Genomic DNA, 21,227 nt, shown 5'->3' on the forward strand with positions numbered 1-21,227 from the left:
GTGTCCCTTACTGTTCTGATTAATAGTTGCAGATCTAGCAGGTCTCTGGGTATAACCCCGTCCACACTACTGATTAGCAGGTTTCTGTGTATGCTGTGCATAGGCAAAAAGCTGCCACTTATTGATGGGACGGAGTTAATGAATATGGCGGACTACATGGCAGCAGGTTTACTAGTCCTCTAGTGATAAAACATTGATTTCATCAAAATTACAGCAAGCAGCCCAGTGATACATAGCTGGAATCAGGGACTCTGCCCCTACATTATGATGATGTTAGCAAAAACCTGCTGATACCCTTTGAGAGGGCAAAACATGGTTTTCTGACTGGAAAAGGTCCGAACCTGTGCACTAAACACACAGAGCAAGTTTATCCCGTTCCTCAACACTACGGAAGTCCCGTAAGCATAGGACGCGGATAGCGGTCATAGGACTGCTGTTATCTGTCCCTGGTTGGAGACTGCGGTACCTGGGACCCTATAGATGAGACTGTCCTGAGGGTCACCCTGCCACATGTGACCTCAGGGATCACACTGACCTGGAGCAGGGGGTCTCTATCACTGCACCTTCTGTATGTCATGGACACTCTATAGGGGGCTTCCCTTACTCCAGAGAGCTGGTGTGGACCCTGCAGATGAGTGTGCAGGCACAGACCCCCTCATAGCTAACACCTCAGCCTAGAAACCTGTACAAGCCTGGGCTTCCCTTACCCAAGATGGCCACCACTGCTCCATGTGCTTAGTGCGCAGGTGCAGACCGTCTCCAGTCAGATGACCAGGGCTGACATCAGCAACCAAGTAACACCTCTCCCCTCCCGGAGAACTCCATGGAGTCAGCGTGTCTACACTGGTCTGGTTTATTACACGCAGATAAAGCATGCGTTTTCTTGATCAGAGAACTGCTGATCCTTGTGGTTCCACAGTATCACTGAGTCCCAAGTATGGTGAGTCATTAGCTTACAATGATCGGAACGTGCAGATGGGATAATTGGCACCAAGTGTGGATACAATGGATTTCTGAGGCTACCTATGTAATAGTCACATTGCAGACACTTGTTATAAACATTATACACATGCAGCGATGCGGTGTATGATAGATTGGGATTTATGACTTTGTCGTTCATAACCGTGTGTGTCTGTATATATATATATATATATATATATATATATATATATATATATATATATATATATATATATATATATATACACACACATATACAGTACATATTGCTTGGGAAAGTCGCAGTTAAGCAGGGCTGAGCTGTCACAGATGGCTGATGAGAGATCCACGTTCTTTTTTCACTATGATTGGAAGTGCAGCTTTGCTTTTTCTTTTTTGCTGTTTGCGGCGTGGCCTGATGAAGCTGCTATGATAATGCTGCCCGCTAACACAGCGCAGTCACAGTCATCATCACTGTCCCCATTGGGGCTCACAATCTAAATTCCCTATCAGTATGTCTTTGGAGTGAAGCATTTTTATTTATTTATTTTTAGTCTCTGACATCTCTGTGCCGCGTCTAATAATTTGATACATATGTTATGTGTGTGTAGTACTTTCTTTCGAGTCCTGGATGAAACTCACCCATTCAAGTCTATGGGTGCGTAAAAAAAAAAAAAAAAAAAAAAGGTTCCGAGACGGAACAACCAAGTCACGTCCGATTTCAAGTAGCAACCTAAGAAACTGTATTTGATCATGTATATTTTTTGGTTCCAATAGAGAAACCTCTTCAGCCGTGTTTCCAGGTTAAAAAATAGAACTTTATTCCAATGATCAATGTAATCCAAATGTAACATGTGAGTGTCGGGCTGTAATCATGGACGGACTGAGACGCGCAGGGTCTGGATGCATCTGAGGATGTCCACTTACATCGGATTTGTGTTCTGTTTTATCACCTGGGACCAGGTACGGACTGGGGCTGAAATTCAGTCCTGGCCTTTGAAATCACACAGGCCCATGTTGTCCCCGTCCCCATGATCCAGATGGGATATATTACTAATATTACCCTGAATGGAGGAAAGGGAGATTTTCTACAAGACCAATATTTCTAATGATACCCGCGGCCTGCTGGGGTAAGTGACGGAGTCAGCAACTTTGTGCTCCATCACAACTTTACCAGTATGGGTGTCTTGAGAAGACTGATTCTGTTAACAATGTAGCAGACAAGGCAGCCCATGACCATACAGGCCCTTCTGGCATTTGCCAGCATTGCCAGATGGCCAGTCCGGCCCTGCCTGGGACCATGGCTGGAAGAGTGTTTCTACTGGATCTGAGCAGTGCCAAGAAGAAGTCGTTTCCTTCCGTGCCGAGGATCTCGGGCGAGCTGCTTTCTTTCTGCTATTCCATTTTTTTTTGCTGATGTATGAAAACGGATGGCAAATGGATGTCACACAGATGTAGGTCTGCATTGGCCCTTGTTCTGCGTTGTCTCCCAGGATATGTCTTCTGCAGGCCCCCGTATGCTGAAATGTTATACACCCTAATGTACAGCACCTCTACACCTACATATTGGGATCGCTGGGTATCTGCCCTGGTCTGCACCTACTCTACTCCTATGTGATGGGGATGTGACATGTAAATCAGCTCTCCTCCAAAAAGGAGAAAGCATTCACCTAAAGCCACCTACCGGGGGCCTCCTGTTAGCCGATATCCCATGACCCATTATGGGGCCTTGAAACATGATCTGTTGTTCTAGCCAGAGTCTCGGAGAGAAGACCGTGCTCATCCAGTTTTCTTCCCCTAGTCTGTGCAGGACATTTCCCTGGATGGCTGGGAGAGAAGCCATTGGTGTAGCTTTCAGGTTTAGGGCTTGCTCCCACTTGCGATAAAATCAGATGAATGCAATCCAACTAAAAGTCAGATTGCATTTGTACCAATTTAATCCTATGTTTCTATTCTCAATGGCGTTTTTTTTTTTTTCCTGTTCCGGTCAGATCGCGATCGGATGGAAAAAAAATGCAGCATGCTGCGACTGCATGCAAAATTCAGACTGCACACACCTACATAAGTCTATGGGTGAGTGTGTAGGGCTATCACCCTAGTGCAGTGCGATTCCCACTGACACCGGCAGCAGAGGAGATGGAGAAATTACTTTCTCCGTCTCCCCTGCATATGTGCTCCTATTCTCTGATGCGAGAAGATCGGGGCACAGAGCACTGAACCTCGCCTCCCGCTCGCAGGAGAGCAGGAGCCGAGGGTCATTAGCATATCGCATCCGATGTGATACGCTAATGTGACTCCCGCCATATGTTAGTGCTGTTGTGGGAATGCCAAGAAGACGCAATACTTTGATGCACAACCACTTACCCACCGCAGGGATCCCTGTTAAGCCGGTGCTGTATGGCGACTCTGACCACAACACATCCCCTACCAGAGATCACAGTATGCCGCTGCTACATTGCAACCTGATAATTGCCATGACAGCTACATACAAGTGGCTCCTAACTCAAGGTCACTGCGGAGGTCCTAACGACATCTAAGGCTCCCATGGACATTAGACTAATGTAGCCAAATCCGCTGATACAGATGGGTCCATCCGACACTTTGTGTATGGGGGCGCCAACCCACTGATTGTTGGTGGAGATGTTGCTTGGGCATATTTGATTTCATACTTCCAATTTCAGTGTTCTCCTGGAGATAGACCGTCAGTCGGTGGCTTTCTCGTGGAGAACCCTACGAGCACGCCTGTGTATGGAAGAGTTTGCTGAGATTGCTGTCCGCTGAACAATCCGCTAAAGTATCGTTCAGCCAGCAGTCACGTAATGTGTATGGCGGCCTTTACACATACAGGTCTCGAGCCAGCAGATAGTGTCATCTCATCACAAATCCCCTTATATTCCTTACTAGCTGAAGAGCCCGGCGTTGCCTGGGCATAGTAATTATCTGTGGTTAGTTATAGCACCTCACTTCTCTTATTTTCCCATCACGCCTCTCATTTTCCCCCTCACTCCTCTCATTCCCCCCTAACACTTGTCATTTCGACCTCACATCTGTCATTTTCCGATCACTCCACTATTTTCTCTCACTCCTCTCATTTTGCACTCACACCTTTTCATTTTCACCTCACACCTCTCATTTTCCCCTCAGTACATACATGTTTGTCATCTCCCTTATATATAGTATACACCTGTATGCAGTGACGCTGCTACCATGAGGCGATTTGAGCTCTTTGGCTCAGGCGGCAGAAGAGAGTGGCGGAAGATTCTGTAGTATTATACTTACCTACTCCCGGCGCGGTCCCTGGACGTCCCTGCTTCTTCCAGCGCTGCAGATTCTTCCTGCACTGAGCGGTCACATGGTACCGCTCATTACAGAAATGAATATGCGGCTCCACCTCCCATAGAGGTGGAGCTGCATATTCATTTCTGTAATGAGCGGTAACTGTGACCGCTCAATACAGGAAGAAGATGCAGCGGCGGAAGAAGCAGGGACGCAGCACCAGCAGTAGGTGAGTATACGGGGAGGGGAGCGCTGCGTGATATTTACCTCTCCTCGTTCCAGTGCGGCTCCGTCTTCAGTGGCTGTGACGCTCAGGTCAGAGGGCGCGGTGACGTAGTCAGTGCGCGCCCTCTGCTGAACGTCAGTGCCGAAGACGGAGCCGCACGAAGAGCAGGTAAATATTGCCAGTGCCGGGGGTCCTGAGCGAAGAGAGGTGAGTATGTGATTTTTTTTTTATCACAGCAAAAGCATATGGGGCAAGTGGCTGTACGGAGCATCTTATGGGGCCATAACTCTTGTGCAGCACTATATGGGGCAAGTGGCTGTGCGGAGGATCTTATGGGGCCATAACGCTTGTGCAGCATTATAAGGGGCAAGTGACTATACGGAGCATCTTATGGGGCCATAACGCTTGTGCAGCATTATAAGGGGCAAGTGACTATACGGAGCATCTTATGGGGCCATAACACTTGTGCAGCGCTATATGGGGCTAGTGACTGTACGGAGCATCTTATGGGGCCATAACACTTGTGCAGCACTAAGGGGCAAGTGGCTGTGCGGAGCATCTTATGGGGCCATAATGCTTGTGCAGCACTATAAGGGGCAAGTAACTATACGGAGCATCTTATGGGGCCATAACACTTGTGCAGCACTATAAGGGGCAAGTGGCTGTACGGAGCATCTTATGGGGCCATAACACTTGTGCAGAACTATATGGGGCAAGTGGCTGTATGGAGCATCTTGTGGGGCCATAATGTTTGTGCAGCACTGTATGGGGCAGTGACTGTATGGAGCATCTGTATGGGGCCATAACACTTGTGCAGCAGTATAAGGGACAAGTGACTGTATGGAGCATCTTATGGGGCCATAACACTTGTGCAGCACTATATAGGGCAAATATCTCTATGAAGCATCTTATGGGGCCCTTATTAACCTTTATGCAGGATTATATGGGGCATATTTTAATATGGAGCATCTAATGGGGCCCATCAAACTTCATGGAGCATTATATGAGGCTCCTGATTCAATATGGATATTCAAAAACACTTAACCTACTGATGTCTCAATTAATTTTACTTTTATTGGTATCTATTTGAAATTTACCGGTAGCTTCTGCATTTTCCACCCTAGGCTTACACTCGAGTCATTAAGTTTTCCCAGTTTTTTGTGGCAAAATTAGGAGGTCGGCTTATACTACTCGGGCCGGCTTATACTCGAGTATATACGGCAACTGGATTTGCGCTGCTAGGTTTTGGTTTTTTTATTTGCTTTTTTTTAATAAAACTCCGGGGTCAAGTGCCCGCCCCCCCTCCTCCCTCCCTCCTTCCCGTCCCCCCTCCAGCAGGGACTGTGTGGAGGGGGGGGCGCCATTTTTCCGTTCGCCTCAGGCAGCAGAGAGGCTAGGTTCACCCCTGCCTGTATGTCATCTGTATATAGTATATACCTGTATGTCATCTCCCCTGTAAATAGTATATACCTGCTGTATGTCATCTCCTCCTGTATATTGTATATACCTGTATGTCATCTCTTAAGTATAAAATATATACTTGTATGTCATCTCCTATATATAGTATATACCTGTATGTCATCTCCTGTATATAGTATATACCTGCTGTATGTCATCTCCTCCTCTATATACCTATGTGTCATCTCCTCTTTTATATAGTATATACCTGTGTGTCATCTCCTGTATATAGTATATACCTGTATGTCATCTCCCCTGTATATAGTATATACCTGCTGTATGTCATCTCCTCCTCTGTATACCTATGTGTCATCTCCTCTTTTATATAGTATATACCTGTGTGTCATCTCCTTCTGTATATAGTATATACCTGTGTGTCATCTCCTTCTGTATATAGTATATACGTGTGTCATCTCCTCCTGTATATAGTATATACCTGTAAGTTATCTCCTCCTGTATATAGTATATATCTGTGTGTCATCTCCACCTGTATATAGTATATACCTGTGTCATCTCCTCCTGTATATAGTATATACCTGTGTGTCATCTCCCCTGTATATAGTATATATGTGTGTCATCTCCTCCTGTATATAGTATATACCTGTGTCATCTCCCCTGTATATAGTATATACCTGTGTTATCTCCCCTGTATATAGTATATATGTGTGTGTGTCATCTCCTCCTGTATATAGTATATACCTGTGTCATCTCCTGTATATAGTATATACCTGTGTGTCATCTCCCCTGTATATTGTATATACGTGTGTCATCTCCCTTGTATATAGTATGTACCTGTATGTCATCTCCCCTGTATATAGTATATACCAGTGTGTCATCTCCTCCTGTATATAGTATATACCTGTATGTCATCTCCTCCTGTATATAGTATATACCTGTGTCATCTCCTCCTGTATATAGTATATATCTGTGTCATCTCCCCTGTATATAGTATAGACCTGTATGTCATCTCCTTCTGTATATAGTATATACCTGTGTGTCATCTCCCCTGTATATAGTATGTATGTGTGTGTCATCTCCCCTGTATATAGTATATACCTATGTGTCATCTCTCCTGTATATAGTATATATCTGTGTGTCATCTCCTCCTGTATTAGACCGCGTTCACACGTTATTTGGTCAGTATTTTTACCTCAGTATTTGTAAGCTAAATTGGCAGCCTGATAAATCCCCAGCCAACAGGAAGCACTCCCCCCTGGCAGTATATATTAGCTCACACATACACATAATAGACAGGTCATGTGACTGACAGCTGCCGTATTTCCTATATGGTACATTTGTTGCTCTTGTAGTTTTTCTGCTTATTAATCAGATTTTTATTTTTGAAGGATAATACCAGACTTGTGTGTGTTTTAGGGCGAGTATCATGTGTCAAGTTGTGTGTGAGGAGTTGCATGTGGCGACATGCATGTAGCGACTTTTGTGAGATGAGTTTTGTGTGGCGACATGCGTGTAGCAACTTTTTGTGTCGAGTTGCATGTGACAGGTTAGTGTAACAAGTTGTGTGCAGCAAGTTTTGCGCATGGCGAGTTTTGCACGTGGCGAGTTTTATGTGTGGTGCGTTTTGAGTATGTGCAAGTTTTGTGTGAGGCAACTTTTGCATGTATTGCAACTTTTGTGTATGTGGCAATTTTTCCGTGTATGCAAGTTTTGTGTGTGGCGAGTTTTCCATGAGGTGAGTTTTGCACGTGTGGCGAGTTTTGCGTGAGCCTAGTTTGCATGTGGCAAGTTTTGCGCGTGGCAAGTTTTGAGTGGCGACTTTTGTGTTTCGACTTTTATGTGGCGAGGTTGGTGTATTTGTGGTGAAATGTGTGCTGAGGGTAATATGTGTTCAAGCACGTGGAAGTGTGTGGCGCATTTTGTGTGTGTTCATATCCCCGTGTGTGGTGAGTATCCCATGTCGGGGCCCCACCTTAGCAACTGTGCGGTATATACTCTTTGGCGCCATCGCTCTCATTCTTTAAGTCCCCCTTGTTCACATCTGGCAGCTGTCAATTTGCCTCCAACACTTTTCCTTTCATTTTTTCCCATTATGTAGATAGGGGCAAAATTGTTTGGTGAATTGGAAAGCGCGGGGTTAAAACATACCTCCCAACTTTTGAAGTTGGGAAAGAGGGACAAAGTTTGCGGCGCGCAACGCGCGTCGCGGCAAATTTTAGGCCACGCCTCTGACCACACCCATTCACTAGTCACACCCATATCCACGTCCCAACCACACCCATTTAGCACTGCAGATCACACTGTTCATAAAGAATAATTTTAAACAAAAAAATATGGCCACACTGCTCCATACTGTATAATGGCCACACAGTGCTCCATACTGTATAATGGCCACACATGATGCTCAATACTGTATAATGGCCACACATGATGCTCCATACTCTACAATGGCCACACATAGTGTTCCATACTGTATAATGCCCACACAGTGCTCCATACTGTATAACGACCCCACATGATGCTCAATACTGTATAATGGCCGAACATGATGCTCCATACTGTATAATGGCCGCACATAGTGCTCCATACTGTATAATGGCCACACATGATGCTCCATACTGTATAATGGCCGCACATGATGCTCCATACTGTATAATGGCCGCACATGATGCTCAATACTGTATAATAGCCGCACATGATGCTCCATACTGTATAATGGCCGCACATGATGCTCCATACTGTATAATGGCCACACATGATGCTCCATACTGTATAATGACCGCACATGATGCTCCATACTGTATAATGGCCGCACATGATGCTCCATACTGTATAATGGCCGCACATGATGCTCAATACTGTATAATAGCCGCACATGATGCTCAATACTGTATAATAGCCGCACATGATGCTCCATACTGTATAATGGCCGCACATGATGCTCCATACTGTATAATGGCCACACATGATGCTCCATACTGTATAATGACCGCACATGATGCTCCATACTGTATAATGGCCACACATGATGCTCCATACTGTATAATGACCGCACATGATACTTCGTATCGTATAATGGCCACGCATAGCTACTCCTACACTTTGCACACACGGCTCCGCTCCGTACACACGGCTCCACTCCATACATCTCATACACACACGGCTCCGCTCCGTACACCTCGTACACATTCAGCTCCGCTCCGTACACCTCGTACACATTCAGCTCCGCTCCATACACCTCGTAAACATTCAGCTCCGCTCCATACACCTCATACACGGCTCCGCTCCATACACCTCATACACACACGGCTCCGCTCCATACATCTCATACACATGGCACTACTCCGTACACCTCATACACACACCGCTCCGCTCCATACACATTGCACATGCTGCTCCGCTCCGTATACCTTCCACACACACGGCTCTGCTGCGTACACATACGGCTCCTCTCCATACATCTCATACACACACGGCTCCGCTCTATACACATTGCACACGCTGCTTCCCTCCGTATACCTTGTACATGCATGGCTCTGCTCCGCACACCTCGTACACACGTGGCTCTGCTCTGTACACCTCGTACACACGTGGCTCCGCTCCATACACCTTTCACACTCTGCTCTGATCCGCACACCTCTTACACACACGACTCCGCTCCATACACCTTTCACACGCTGCTCCGCTTCGTACACCTCGTACACACGCGGCTGTGCTCTGTACACCTCGTACACACGACTCTGCTCAGTACACCTTTCACATGCTGCTCCGCTCCGTACACCTCGTACACACGCGGCTGTGCTCCGTACACCTCGTACACACGCGGCTGTGCTCCGTACACCTCGTACACACGCGGCTGTGCTCCGTACACCTCGTACACACGCGGCTGTGCTCCGTACACCTCGTACACACGCGGCTGTGCTCCGTACAACTCGTACGCACGCGGCTGTGCTCCGTACAACTCGTACACGCGCGGCTGAGCTCCGTACAACTCGTACGCACGTGGCTGTGCTCCGTACAACTCGTACACACGAGTCCGCTTCGTACACACGACTCCGCTCCGTACACACGACTCCGCTCCGTGCACCTCATACACACGACTCCGCTCCGTACACCTCGTACACACGACTCCGCTCCGTACACCTCGTACACACGCGGCTGTGCTCCGTACACCTGACTCTGCTCCGTACACCTTTCACATGCTGCTCTGCTCCGTACACCTCGTACACACGCGGTTGTGCTCCGTACACCTCGCACACACGCGGCTGTGCTCCGTACACACGACTTCGCTCACCTTTCACATGCTGCTCCGCTCCGTACACCTTTCACGTGCTGCTCCGCTCCGTACACACGCGACTGTGCTCCGTACACCTCGTACACACGACTCCGCTCCGTACACCTCGTACACACGCGGCTGTGCTCCGTACACCTTGTACACATGGCTCCGTACACCTCTTACACACGACTCTGCTCCGTACACCTTTCACAGTACGAGGTGTACCGAGCGGAGCCGCGTGCGTGTGTGAGGTGTACCAAGTGGAGCCGCGTATGAGGTGCACCGAGCAGAGCCACGTGTGTGTGTATACACGAGGTGAACCGAGCGGAGCCGCGCGTGTGTGTATGAGGTGAACCGAGCGGAGCCACGTGTGTGTACGAGGTGCACCGAGCAGAGCCGCGTGTATGTGTCTGTGTACGAAGTGTACTGAGCGGAGCCTCAGCCGCGTGTGTGTGTACCGAGCGGAGCTGCAGCTTGTAATTAGCACATGATGATACAGTGACTGACTGTCATAGGGGCTTAGGCTTAGCCCTTTTATGCCTGGGGAAAAAAAGCAGCCACAGTGATGTGTTGTCACTATCTCCCAGGAGGCTGCAGCTGCTCCTCCTCCACAATGCACTGGATGGAGTCAGTCATCTCTGTGACATCCACTACTCACTGATCTGCATCTGTCCCATTAGCAGCCTCCAGTCCACTCATGGTCTGCTGCTTACATTGCCCCCGGCACCCAGGCTGTGCCCGGCTGTGTTATGTCCCCTCAGGTGTCCCCTCTCTCTGAACTGTGAGGCACACTGGAAGACTCAGGAACACACCGACGGGGAAGGGGCGTGGCCTAACAAAAGGGGGCGTGTGACAGCAGCCTCTCCTGTTCTGTCTGCAGGACGCTCTGCGTCCCGTGCAGGACAGCCGGGACAAGCATGAAATCCGGGAAAGTCCCGCACAATGAGGGACGGTTGGGAGGTATGTTAAAATGTCACCTCACAACATAGCCTATGACGCTCTCGGGGTCCAGACGTGTGACTGTGCAAAATGCCAATCCCGGACATACACACATACACACATTCAGCTTTATATATTAGATAACGGAGGCTTTTTCAGATGTCTGTTTACATATTACAGTCATTGTGTTTAGCAGATCAGATCAATTTTCTGACAGATTTCATTCAAATCAAACGTGTATTTCCGTACACCAATATTGGCTTGTTGGGCAGAAATTGATCAGAAATCTATGTATACATGCATTATAAATGAACATGAACGTGTAGTATTTGTCAACCTAACTGTGCAATAATGTAATAATTCTTTTTGCAATCATAATTCATTTTGTAACTCAGGTTAATATTCTTTTTTATTTTTCAACCTGCATGAATTCCTCTAAGTCTGCGATCACACATTCAGTATTTGGTGAGTATTTTACCTCAGTATTTGTAAACCAGGAGTGGAACAATCAGAGGATAAGTATAATAGAAACGTGTGCACTGCGTCTTCATTTTTCACCCACTTCATATTTTGTCTTACAAATCCTGAGGTAAAATCTCAGCAAATACTGAAGGTGTGCACGTGGCCTTACACATACGTGCGTCTGAATGTGGAACTTCTCCCTCTTTTAGGCTGCAGTGACACACTAGTAAGTTTTCTGTTTGGACGTGCTCCATTGTGTACGTGCTGACTGTATGCAGTGCAGCTGTGTCCATGGCTGGTGTCGTCTGCTGCTCCTCACTTCCTTCCCTATCAGTTTGGTCATGTCACAGGTCTCCCAAGCGTCATCACAAATAATGGTGGGAGTTCCTCTGTGTCGGTAGATCCTCCCTGTTCCATTTCCAGTTAGTAGGAACTGAGGAGTAGAAGGATCAGAGGTGAGTGCTTTGTATTAGACGTGTTGTCTTCCATACGTCATGTTGCTTCTTTCATGATTGTGTATATATATATGTATATACCCTCAGAGGGTCTGGCTTCCTGTCAGATAGTGTGAACCCAGGAACTTGCAGTCTGTCACAGGTTGTGTATCTCTAGTAGACATGTCTTCCTCCATGATAGACGTGTATCTCATATGTGGGACCCGGCAGCGGTACAATCCCAGCATGTTGCACGACTGACATGTCTATCATTGTGTGCTGCTGGCTGAAGCCAAGACTGTGAGTGAAAGGAGATAGCAGCGTGTAGTTTGGTAATGGGGATGGGCTTAGAGTTGTCAAAGAGCAAATGCATTGAGGAACGTCCGCATGGGATTTGCTGAGGACTAATGGTGTAATATGTTAGTCATCCATTATGTGCCCCTCTCTTTGCAGCCTCTCGATGAAGACTGATGCTGGTGTTAGCGTGATGTCACTGGGAAGGCTCTGTAATTGTGGGTGATCAGCAGAGCGGCAGGGTGCGAGCCCCCGGAGGAGACTGGCATCCAACTTCTGCTCCGTCACTTCATAAAGAGTTCTACAGCAAGAAAACCCCGGTCCAGCGACTATTTCTGGATAATCAAAGGCAACCGTATCATCCCCCCGCACGTTGTCGCCAAGCGGAGGAGACGGATGAGCTGTCATCTGCTCCTGGACACCTGAAGGGCCACCACTAATGGAATCGTAGATTGATAACGCTTCCTAATTGCCAGGATTACAGCACTGCCTTTACATTGTCTCCTAACAGGAGCTGGAACAGCGGGGTGGACATGGCCAGCACTATTAGCAGTTTCATGATATTATTTCTTATATTACAAGACAGCTGTTATTGTTGGAGGAGCCCCCTCTCGGTATTTAAAAGGTAAGGGATACGTTTCTACCTATTTTACTATTCTATCAGGTGCATCATAGAAACAATGTACATTTTATATGAAAAATTGCTTCTTTAACTTTTCCATTCATATTATACTAGAGAGGCTTTTGTACAATCTCCGGTGACGTACTCAGCATCTTGGCTTTAACACCCCAACAACATCCCCCCCCAAAAAAACAGTTTTGATTGAAAGAGGAAAAAACAAACCAAAACATGCCCTCCTTTGTAGTGGATGAATGTGGCCAACGTCTCCCCGTATGGAAGCTTTCTGGAGGTTTTGAGTGTTGGCTCTTTTCTGTGTATAGCATAAGATTGTATGTTTGTATTAGTGTGTGTGCGGCTTGTGGAATAGTCTTCTGCAGTTGCATTATTATGCTTTGACATTGTTACGTTTTAGCAGATATTTCGTACTGTGAGAAGTTGTCATAACCAATTCCCAATTCCTAATCTATATTGCACTGTATGTGTCTACAGTGATTTCTTCCCGCACCCTCCATAACATCCACACTCGTTGAAATGCCACTTTGCCATCACAGTTTTCTTCGGGTAATCATCTTGATATAAAAAAAAAAATTGTCATCTGATCCCAAGAAAATTGTATTTAAATCCAAGTCTTCGTTTCACTCCGAGATTCTAAATGCATCTATCTCCATAATCTTAGCATGAAATATTAATGTTTGCATACATAATTCACCACAGCGCCCAGAATATTTTTCTCCATATGCTACCACCTCTTTCCATTGTAAACGTTCTCCACCTCCTATTAGTCATCCCCGGCTTGGCTTCAGATGCTGCTCCTGCTACTTAAACCATACAAAAACACATTTCAGGAAATATTTTCTGTCCCAGCTGTATTATCAGTGCCGTGCGTTATTAAAACGGGAAAGTTCGGCATTGTGCCTGCTCTCTCTGGGTCTGTTCGCACAGAATGGAAACTTTCATGTTTGTGTACATGGTGTGTGTGTATGTATGTTTGTGTGTGTATGTATGTATGTGTATATATACCGTGTGTGTGTATATATATATATATATATATATATATATATATATATATATATATATATATGTATAGTTATTTATTTTTTACATATTTGTGAACATATGTATGTACCACAGGACTCTCTTTCTGTAGCTCTGACCCAGGGGAAGTCATTTTATTTGTTGTACCAATATAAACTGTTTGATCATCAGATCAATCCTAATTAATCAGATAGACCCAACTGAGAAAAAGCAGTTTATTACGACTCTATTTTGCTCCTACTATAAGGGTATGTGCACACGTCAGGATTTCTTGCAGAAATTTTCCTGACAAAAACCGGACATTTCTTCCAGAAATCCGCATGCGTTTTTACCGCGTTTTTTACCGCGTTTTTGATGCGTTTTTCCCAAATGCATAGAATAGCGGGAAAAACACAGAAAATCCGCAAAATTAATGAACATGCTGACTTTTTTACCGCGATGCGTTTTTTTGCGGAAACAAACGCATCATGTGCACAAAACATGCAGAATGCATTCTAAATGATAGGATGCATAATGTATGCGTTTTTAATGAGTTTTTATAGCGTTTTTACCATGAAGAAACGTGAAAAAAACGCGAAAAAATCTGAACGTGTGCACATAGCCTTAGAATTGCTGTTACATAACAACATGGTAAAAACACAATAAAGTAAAACAGATATTACACTTAAGGTCAAGTAGTTTGTATCTCTAGTATTAAATATTTACCTTTGAAATATAAAACGCTGTTCACATTTATGCTGAAAATCAATTTAACCAGAAAACCAGGTCATATCTTATCCAGAAGGTGGGTGGCAAACAATATTCCTGCTGTTGCAGCTATCTAGGGACTTCTACTTGGTCCCCTAAAGACATGAATAGCTCATCAGCTTAGTGATACAGGTTTACCTACTAGCTGATACCCACCTTTACAAGAAACAGGTAGGCGTTCTCACCAGTGAAATAGCCCATGTTTATAACGCAAGCTTAATGTAATGACTTGTCAGGATCTATTTTCCCGAAGCATCCATCTGGTCACACGCGACCCCATTGATTTATTCAGTCAATCAGGGTTCCTGTCTGTACTATATTTGCTGTCAAAATTTCCTGAAAACTTGATGGAAACCAAGATGAAGCCCCCAAAATGATGTGAACAGAGTCTTCAAAACAGTTCTTTAGGCTATGTTCCCACAGAAGGTAATGGCACCAAAAAATGTCGGCTTGCTGTTTGAGTTGCTGTTGCTCTACATGTTGTTGGCCCCTTTTTAGTAGAGTTTATTTGAGTGTGGCTACTTGCCAAACTTTTTGCATTGAAACCACTTGAGTCAGAGATTTGTGGTGGATTTCACGCTGATTTCGATGTAGAACATATGTTACAATCCATGTGAAACTTTTGCTTTTAAAGTTGTATTTCTTATAGGCAGAAACAGTTGTACATAATATAACAGATAAGAGAAGCAAATGATGTCTCCAAATGAATGCCAATGTAATATTTAACCACGCTTCACCATGTACTTGCCATTGTAAGGTTAATGGTTATAGGGGACTGCCCGCCATTACATGTAATGACATATCGCTAGGATCTGCAGTCGCTTCCTGCATCAAACTCTATTAGAGACATATGGAGGAGGTGTAATTATATAGTAATAATATATATGGCAGGCAGGAGCACTGTCTTCTGTCCCGGCCTGAGAACACAGCTGGAAGAGGAAGGCACCCAATGCTGAATAAATGAGTGTCAGAAGACCAAACCGGACAGCGTGATTCTCTGCACCATGTTCTTCATTTTTACCACTTTTTTTCCTTTATAGTAAAAAGGGGTTTTGCACCAGTATCCTATTAAGGACATATCGATGACACATCAATAGCTGGTGGAGGTCCAAAACCCAGCAACCCCACAAACCCTATACAATGCAGAACACCACAACTCCATACACTGTAGTAGCAGCTGCCGAGAACTGCAGAGCGTTTCCTATTATTTTAATAGGAGCTGATCTGCAGTACTTGAGAACAACCACTGCAAAGTGTGATGGACCTTCGGTGTTCTCCTCCATACACTTTTCATCCTACTGCTACTATAGCTGGTAGCAGCTGAATGGTGGGGGATGCCAGGTGTCTGACCACCACAGATCAGATATTGATGACCTGTCTATGGGTCACCAATATCATAGTACTGGAAAACCCCTTTAATGAGTAAACTAATAACATCGATTTTTTTTTTTTTTTTCCCTTCACATGGGCTAGCAGGCCCCCCGCATTAGTCCAGCCATGTTTTACAAATTATTACTTAAAGGGAACCCGTCATGTAGACTCTCCCATTCTATTCCATAACCAGGCTTGCATAGAAATCTGGTTAAGGACTTTTGTAAAAATGACTTTTTCATAGTGTTGCATCCCTAACGCTATACCCCTATACTAGTCGTTGAGGCAGCCCCTCATCTCTGAATCTGCTGTAATTTCTCCCATAGAGGCATCATTGAGGGTTAATTAAGGAGTCCCATGCAGCGCTGGACATAGAGTAAGGCTTCTTCTACACATACCGTGGTTTTGCAGCCCGTTTTTGCCGCCCCAATAGATTTCTATGGGGCCGCAATAATTTCACTGTGCACCGTATGGCCGTGAGGGCCGTATTTACGTCCGTGAAAAAATATGGAGCCTGCTCAGTCTTTTTCACAGCTTACGGACACGGCCGCATTGAGAATCAATGGGGCCGCAAAAACAACGGAAGCTTCTTTTTGCGGTGCCCCGTGACTTCCGGTTTTGCGGAACGCCCTTTTTTTTCCCAATACTTTTCCATAGTAATGGAAACCCGAAAAACGGCGATCCGCAAGTTTTTTGCAGTCCGTTATTGCCGCAGACCGTGAAATTTGTGGCGGTACGGCCTGCAAAAAAAGGCCCGCAATAACGGGCTGCAAAAAACACAGTAAGTGTAAAAGAAGCCTAAAGGGGAAAGTTGTACTGTTTCCTTTCATTTGTAACCTCCCTTATAAAAATATGACCATAACCCTCAAATAAGGTCAATATTAGTTGGTGCAATCGTCAGACTTCCGTAATATATTGCTAAAAAGTGAGACTGAGCTGTCTAAACCTAAGAGGATGATATAGCCCAAAAGCTATTTGTCATCCTACATGTTTTAATTATAAAAAGTGATACTTTGTAGTATCTTACAGAGAAGCAACTGACAAAGATGAATCGCGTTGCAAATCTTTCATCGTATGCCCCTTTGCAAAGTAGGAGGATGAACGTCTAGGAGTCGGATAGCAACGGTTGGGGTCACATCAGCCTTCGGAATTCTCTTCTCTGTTCCTTATTAGGAAAGGAAAAAAATGGACTTCATGGTGCTGACGGATCGGTCACTTAACGGACACCAGACACACTCACATGACTAATAATACTGCCCATCGGGTTTCCATCATGTTGTGAATAAAAAAACTGCTTGGCGTGTTGCACTACCTGTTCCAATAAAAATGGCAGAATCTGTGACCGCCTCCTGAAAAAACATTGCCAGCACAAGAAAGAAAGATATATTTCATTGTGTCCTAGGAGATCCCACTTATATCCTCTCCTCCTCCTCCTCATCACTGTCCTGTGTCTCTGCTTTAAGACCTTTAACACAGGGTGATGATAGCCTGAACAAATGCTCATGTGCAATCAATGCTCCGTGTAAAACTGCCCAGCTGCTAATTGTTCATACAAACCCCTCATGATCATTGTAACAAGAAAATGAAAAGTAAGTGCTGATCGACTGACCTTTTGGTCAATCTGCACTCCTTAACTGCAGCAGGAGCCTCCCCCCTCTGACCTGTTTGCAGTAGGACACAAAGATCGTTATGAACAATACCATTGGCCAAAGGCTTTACTTGTAGCGTTGAGTTATTGCTGATTGGTAAATATTTACTCATTGGTGGTCCAATAGCACGTTCTTTAGACAGGTAGACCACGCTACAGGGCGCAGTCAGTCGGACCAAGACGGGACCGCATCGCACGGACTAGCCCGAGCCGAGCATGACAACTGTATGGAAATATATGAAGCTGAGTTGGGAGTCCGTGGACTGCAGACTGATCTTGGGCCTATTTGGCCATCTGATGCGTATTGATTGATCTGTAATAGATCGCTCAGTGCGCCACACAGGCTTCTATTATTCTCAGCAGCATGAGTCCTGTTTACACATGACAATGTGCTGCCGAGAACAATGATCTTTTGTGCAAAACATAATTTCACCTGATACATGAGCGTTTTTCCTCCTTCATCAGGTATGGGTCAGTCTGTTTCCTAGGAAGGCTCATTCCTGATCCTCTTCCAGTGTAAGTACACCTAAGGCCCCAGCACCGATTTTCATCATGGTTTTGGATTCGATTTTTATGACCGTTTGATCAGTGTCGGTTTTTACCATCAGTGATTTTCTAGGATGCAAAGAGATAAAAATGCAAAGCTTCTCCTGCCCATTGCAATGTTAAAAACAGGTGGCATCGGTTCGCAGTCTGTGACACTGACCCGCAGACCTGTGTGGGGGATTTTAAAGAATAATAGTATTTTTTTTTTTTTCATAAATCAAAAGCAAATATTGAAAATAAGACATCTGCTTCTTTCTCCTCTTGGACTGATCATTCATTTTCAATTCATGACTTGATGTGAATACCAACAAAAGTATTCTCGGAGTGATGCCTTTATTGGCTAAGCAGAAAATTAATATAAGGTTGCAAGCTTTCAGAGCACAGAGGACGATACCACAAGCACAATATAATTTATTATACATCATCAATTCATGACAAAAATCTTTAAAATCTGGTGCTTTTAACATTCTTTAAATATGAGAGGAGGAAGGAGTTAGAGGCCAACACAGACATTCTGCTGCAAGTTCTTCTGAAACGACAATTCTCCATGGAATTTTATGAGCACCAAATGCCATTAGGAGAAAGAAGCGGATTTCTCTAACAAACTTACCTATTTTCACGTGATTTTCACTGACCCATAGACTTGTGTGGGTGATGTTTGATCCATGAATTATAGAAAAAGAAAATGGCAGTTACTATCGAATTATGTTGCCATTACCTTTTATGTTTCATATTTTTTTTCAATGTCCGTTTACGCCTGCCATTTTTAATATATATATATATATATATATATATATATATATATATATATATATATATATATATATATATATATATATATATATAATTTTAGTGCTGCTCACTGTGCAGTCCAGATGACATTTTTAATCTGACTGCGGTTTGTTTCTCTGGACATTTTTTTTTCATATATGTATTTTTTAATCAACTTTTTCTGTTGTTCGAGCAGGATGCCACTGATCTCTTCTCTAATACATTCATATACCATCTATGAGCCTCACAGATATGATGATAAGACTGGTGGCATTTGAAAACAAAAAAAAAAACACTTTGGAGAAATAGTTACTAGAGTTAAGCAAAAAATAATTCACTGGCTTCTAGCCCAGGGGGCACATCAGTAATCCGAGACCACAAGGTCAGAGGCTTTCGAAACCTCCTCTTTTTCTGATGACATCCCCGGTGCCTCAGTAGGCCCAACATGATATCATGTGCCAGGTTGCCAGCAGGTAGTAGGAGGCTTGCAGGTTTCTGGTCCAGTGGCCGCAGACTAACAACATTGTCCCTGGACCAGGATCCTGCTAATTTTTTTGCTCACCTCTAATAATTACCATTGACTGCCGCATCTAAGATGTAAAACGAACAGAATCTCTCAAGTGATCTGTCCTCAATCAGGGCAGTAAGATCTCAACTGTATGTGGACCTATTGAATTACCTCCCCCTACGCTGAATACAGTATGTATGGTGCTGTGGACCATGGTTAAAGGAAATCTGTCATCACATCTCTATATATGAAAGTAGGGTATGGCTCTACAGGAGATCGGATTCATTACACTGGGACTGCTTCTTCTAGGTCCATCGATGTGTCCTCCTCTGTCTCCATCTTCCCTAGTGCTATTCCAGCCTAATTTGGCTTCTATGCTAGATTTCTCTTGACTGGCACATCAGTTTTGTGGGGAACAAGCACCTATACAGTCATACCACTACTGACGAGTTCACTTTAACAGTCACTACCGCTAGTTGTGTATAGGGATGTGGATGGTGGGCTCTTAACATACTCTAAATAGAAGGTTCTATAACGCTCCGTATGTCTCGTGCCCCCTTAGCGGCTGTCGGCTGTCCACAGCTCTCTTTACAATAATTTATAATGTTTGTCTTCCCACAGGTATCAGGAATCGCCCAGTTCCCTTTCCAATGGATGCTCAGGGTCCACAAGGCCTGTGACTTCCCCAGACTCGTCAGACTTTACTCTGGATGTACGAATGCCAGGGGTAACGCCAACAGAGGTGAGCAGAGCGTCCTGTGTGGACATGTACGGTGGTGATGTGTAAACTGTGGGTCTCGTAGTGAAGCTTCCAATCCCTTGTAAAGTAGCTAAGAACGCCAGGTTGTTAATGATGTTACTGTTCAACAACAGCTGGCAAGTTGCATTATGTGGAGCTGTGGGCAATGTGGTTTTTCTTTGCAGTCACATCTTTTTGGAAGCTTATTTCCCCTTGGCCCTTTTGCTTCACCGTAAAATATATTATGCATAAGCCTATTGTCACAAACCATCTCCTTAGGGGAAAACTCGCCATAGACAGTATGAAAACCAGTTTAAAATGCTTTCATAATACGGTATGCTGCATATCTTCCCTTATACTGATGGTGGCTAAATAGTCGATTGGGATCTACTAATAGACCTCAGAAATGGGGCCAGAAAATGTGATATTGGGCAACCTGACTTTTCTCTTGGTGGCTTCAATACAGAAAATGGGAAAAATGCATCCCAGAAGTTCTGTGTCTTAGTGTGACTGTCACCATACTTATGTCTCAACCAGTGCTATTAGTTAATGTGGGTCTCATAAACTCCTGGATAACTAATTCTCCTTTGTGCGAGACACAGGGTCTTGAAGAGAGGGCAAGCAACAGAGTTATGGCGGTTGAGCAAGTGCAATAACTTATGCGCCTGTTCCTTATGCCACCCGTTGTCCATATACCCTACTAAACATATAGACGCCATAGAGGAGTAATCTCTATAAGCGGGGCCCTTTGGTGCAGAATTGAGCCTTTCCTTTATTACATGACCAGCTTTTCATCTGAATGGCCATTGTGTAACGCTATAGACTATAAATGCTTGGCTAGCTGCAGCTTCCTTAGAGCAGGAGCCCAGATGACTGGTTGATCGCTGTGGAGGCCGCATTCTGAGAAGCTTTGTCTATTTGGACAACCCCTTTAAAGGGAACCTGTCACCAGAAAAAAGGGTATTAACCTGCAGATAT

At 44.7% G+C, this 21,227-nt stretch overlaps 1 protein-coding gene across 10 annotated transcripts in view; it reads left to right on the forward strand.

Annotated features, from left to right (window-relative positions):
• Positions 1–788: 788 nt before the first annotated feature.
• PAM (peptidylglycine alpha-amidating monooxygenase) overlaps positions 789–21,227 on the forward strand; it is a 275,158-nt gene continuing 254,719 nt past the window's right edge. For 2 of the 10 annotated variants that reach the window (XM_069752305.1, XM_069752350.1), the window contains exons 1-3: positions 11,853–11,989; positions 12,422–12,887; positions 20,132–20,252. In XM_069752305.1, the coding sequence (XP_069608406.1) occupies positions 12,796–12,887; positions 20,132–20,252 (213 nt within the window). In that variant the 5' untranslated portion in view covers positions 11,853–11,989; positions 12,422–12,795. Of the gene's footprint in view, positions 941–10,981; positions 11,094–11,789; positions 11,990–12,421; positions 12,888–20,131; positions 20,253–21,227 lie in introns of those variants that run through there. The other 8 variants (XM_069752269.1, XM_069752296.1, XM_069752313.1 and 5 more) reach the window with 8 other exon arrangements.

This window comes from Ranitomeya imitator, chromosome 1 (assembly GCF_032444005.1).
Source record: "Ranitomeya imitator isolate aRanImi1 chromosome 1, aRanImi1.pri, whole genome shotgun sequence".
NCBI classification, from domain to species: Eukaryota; Metazoa; Chordata; class Amphibia; order Anura; family Dendrobatidae; genus Ranitomeya; species Ranitomeya imitator.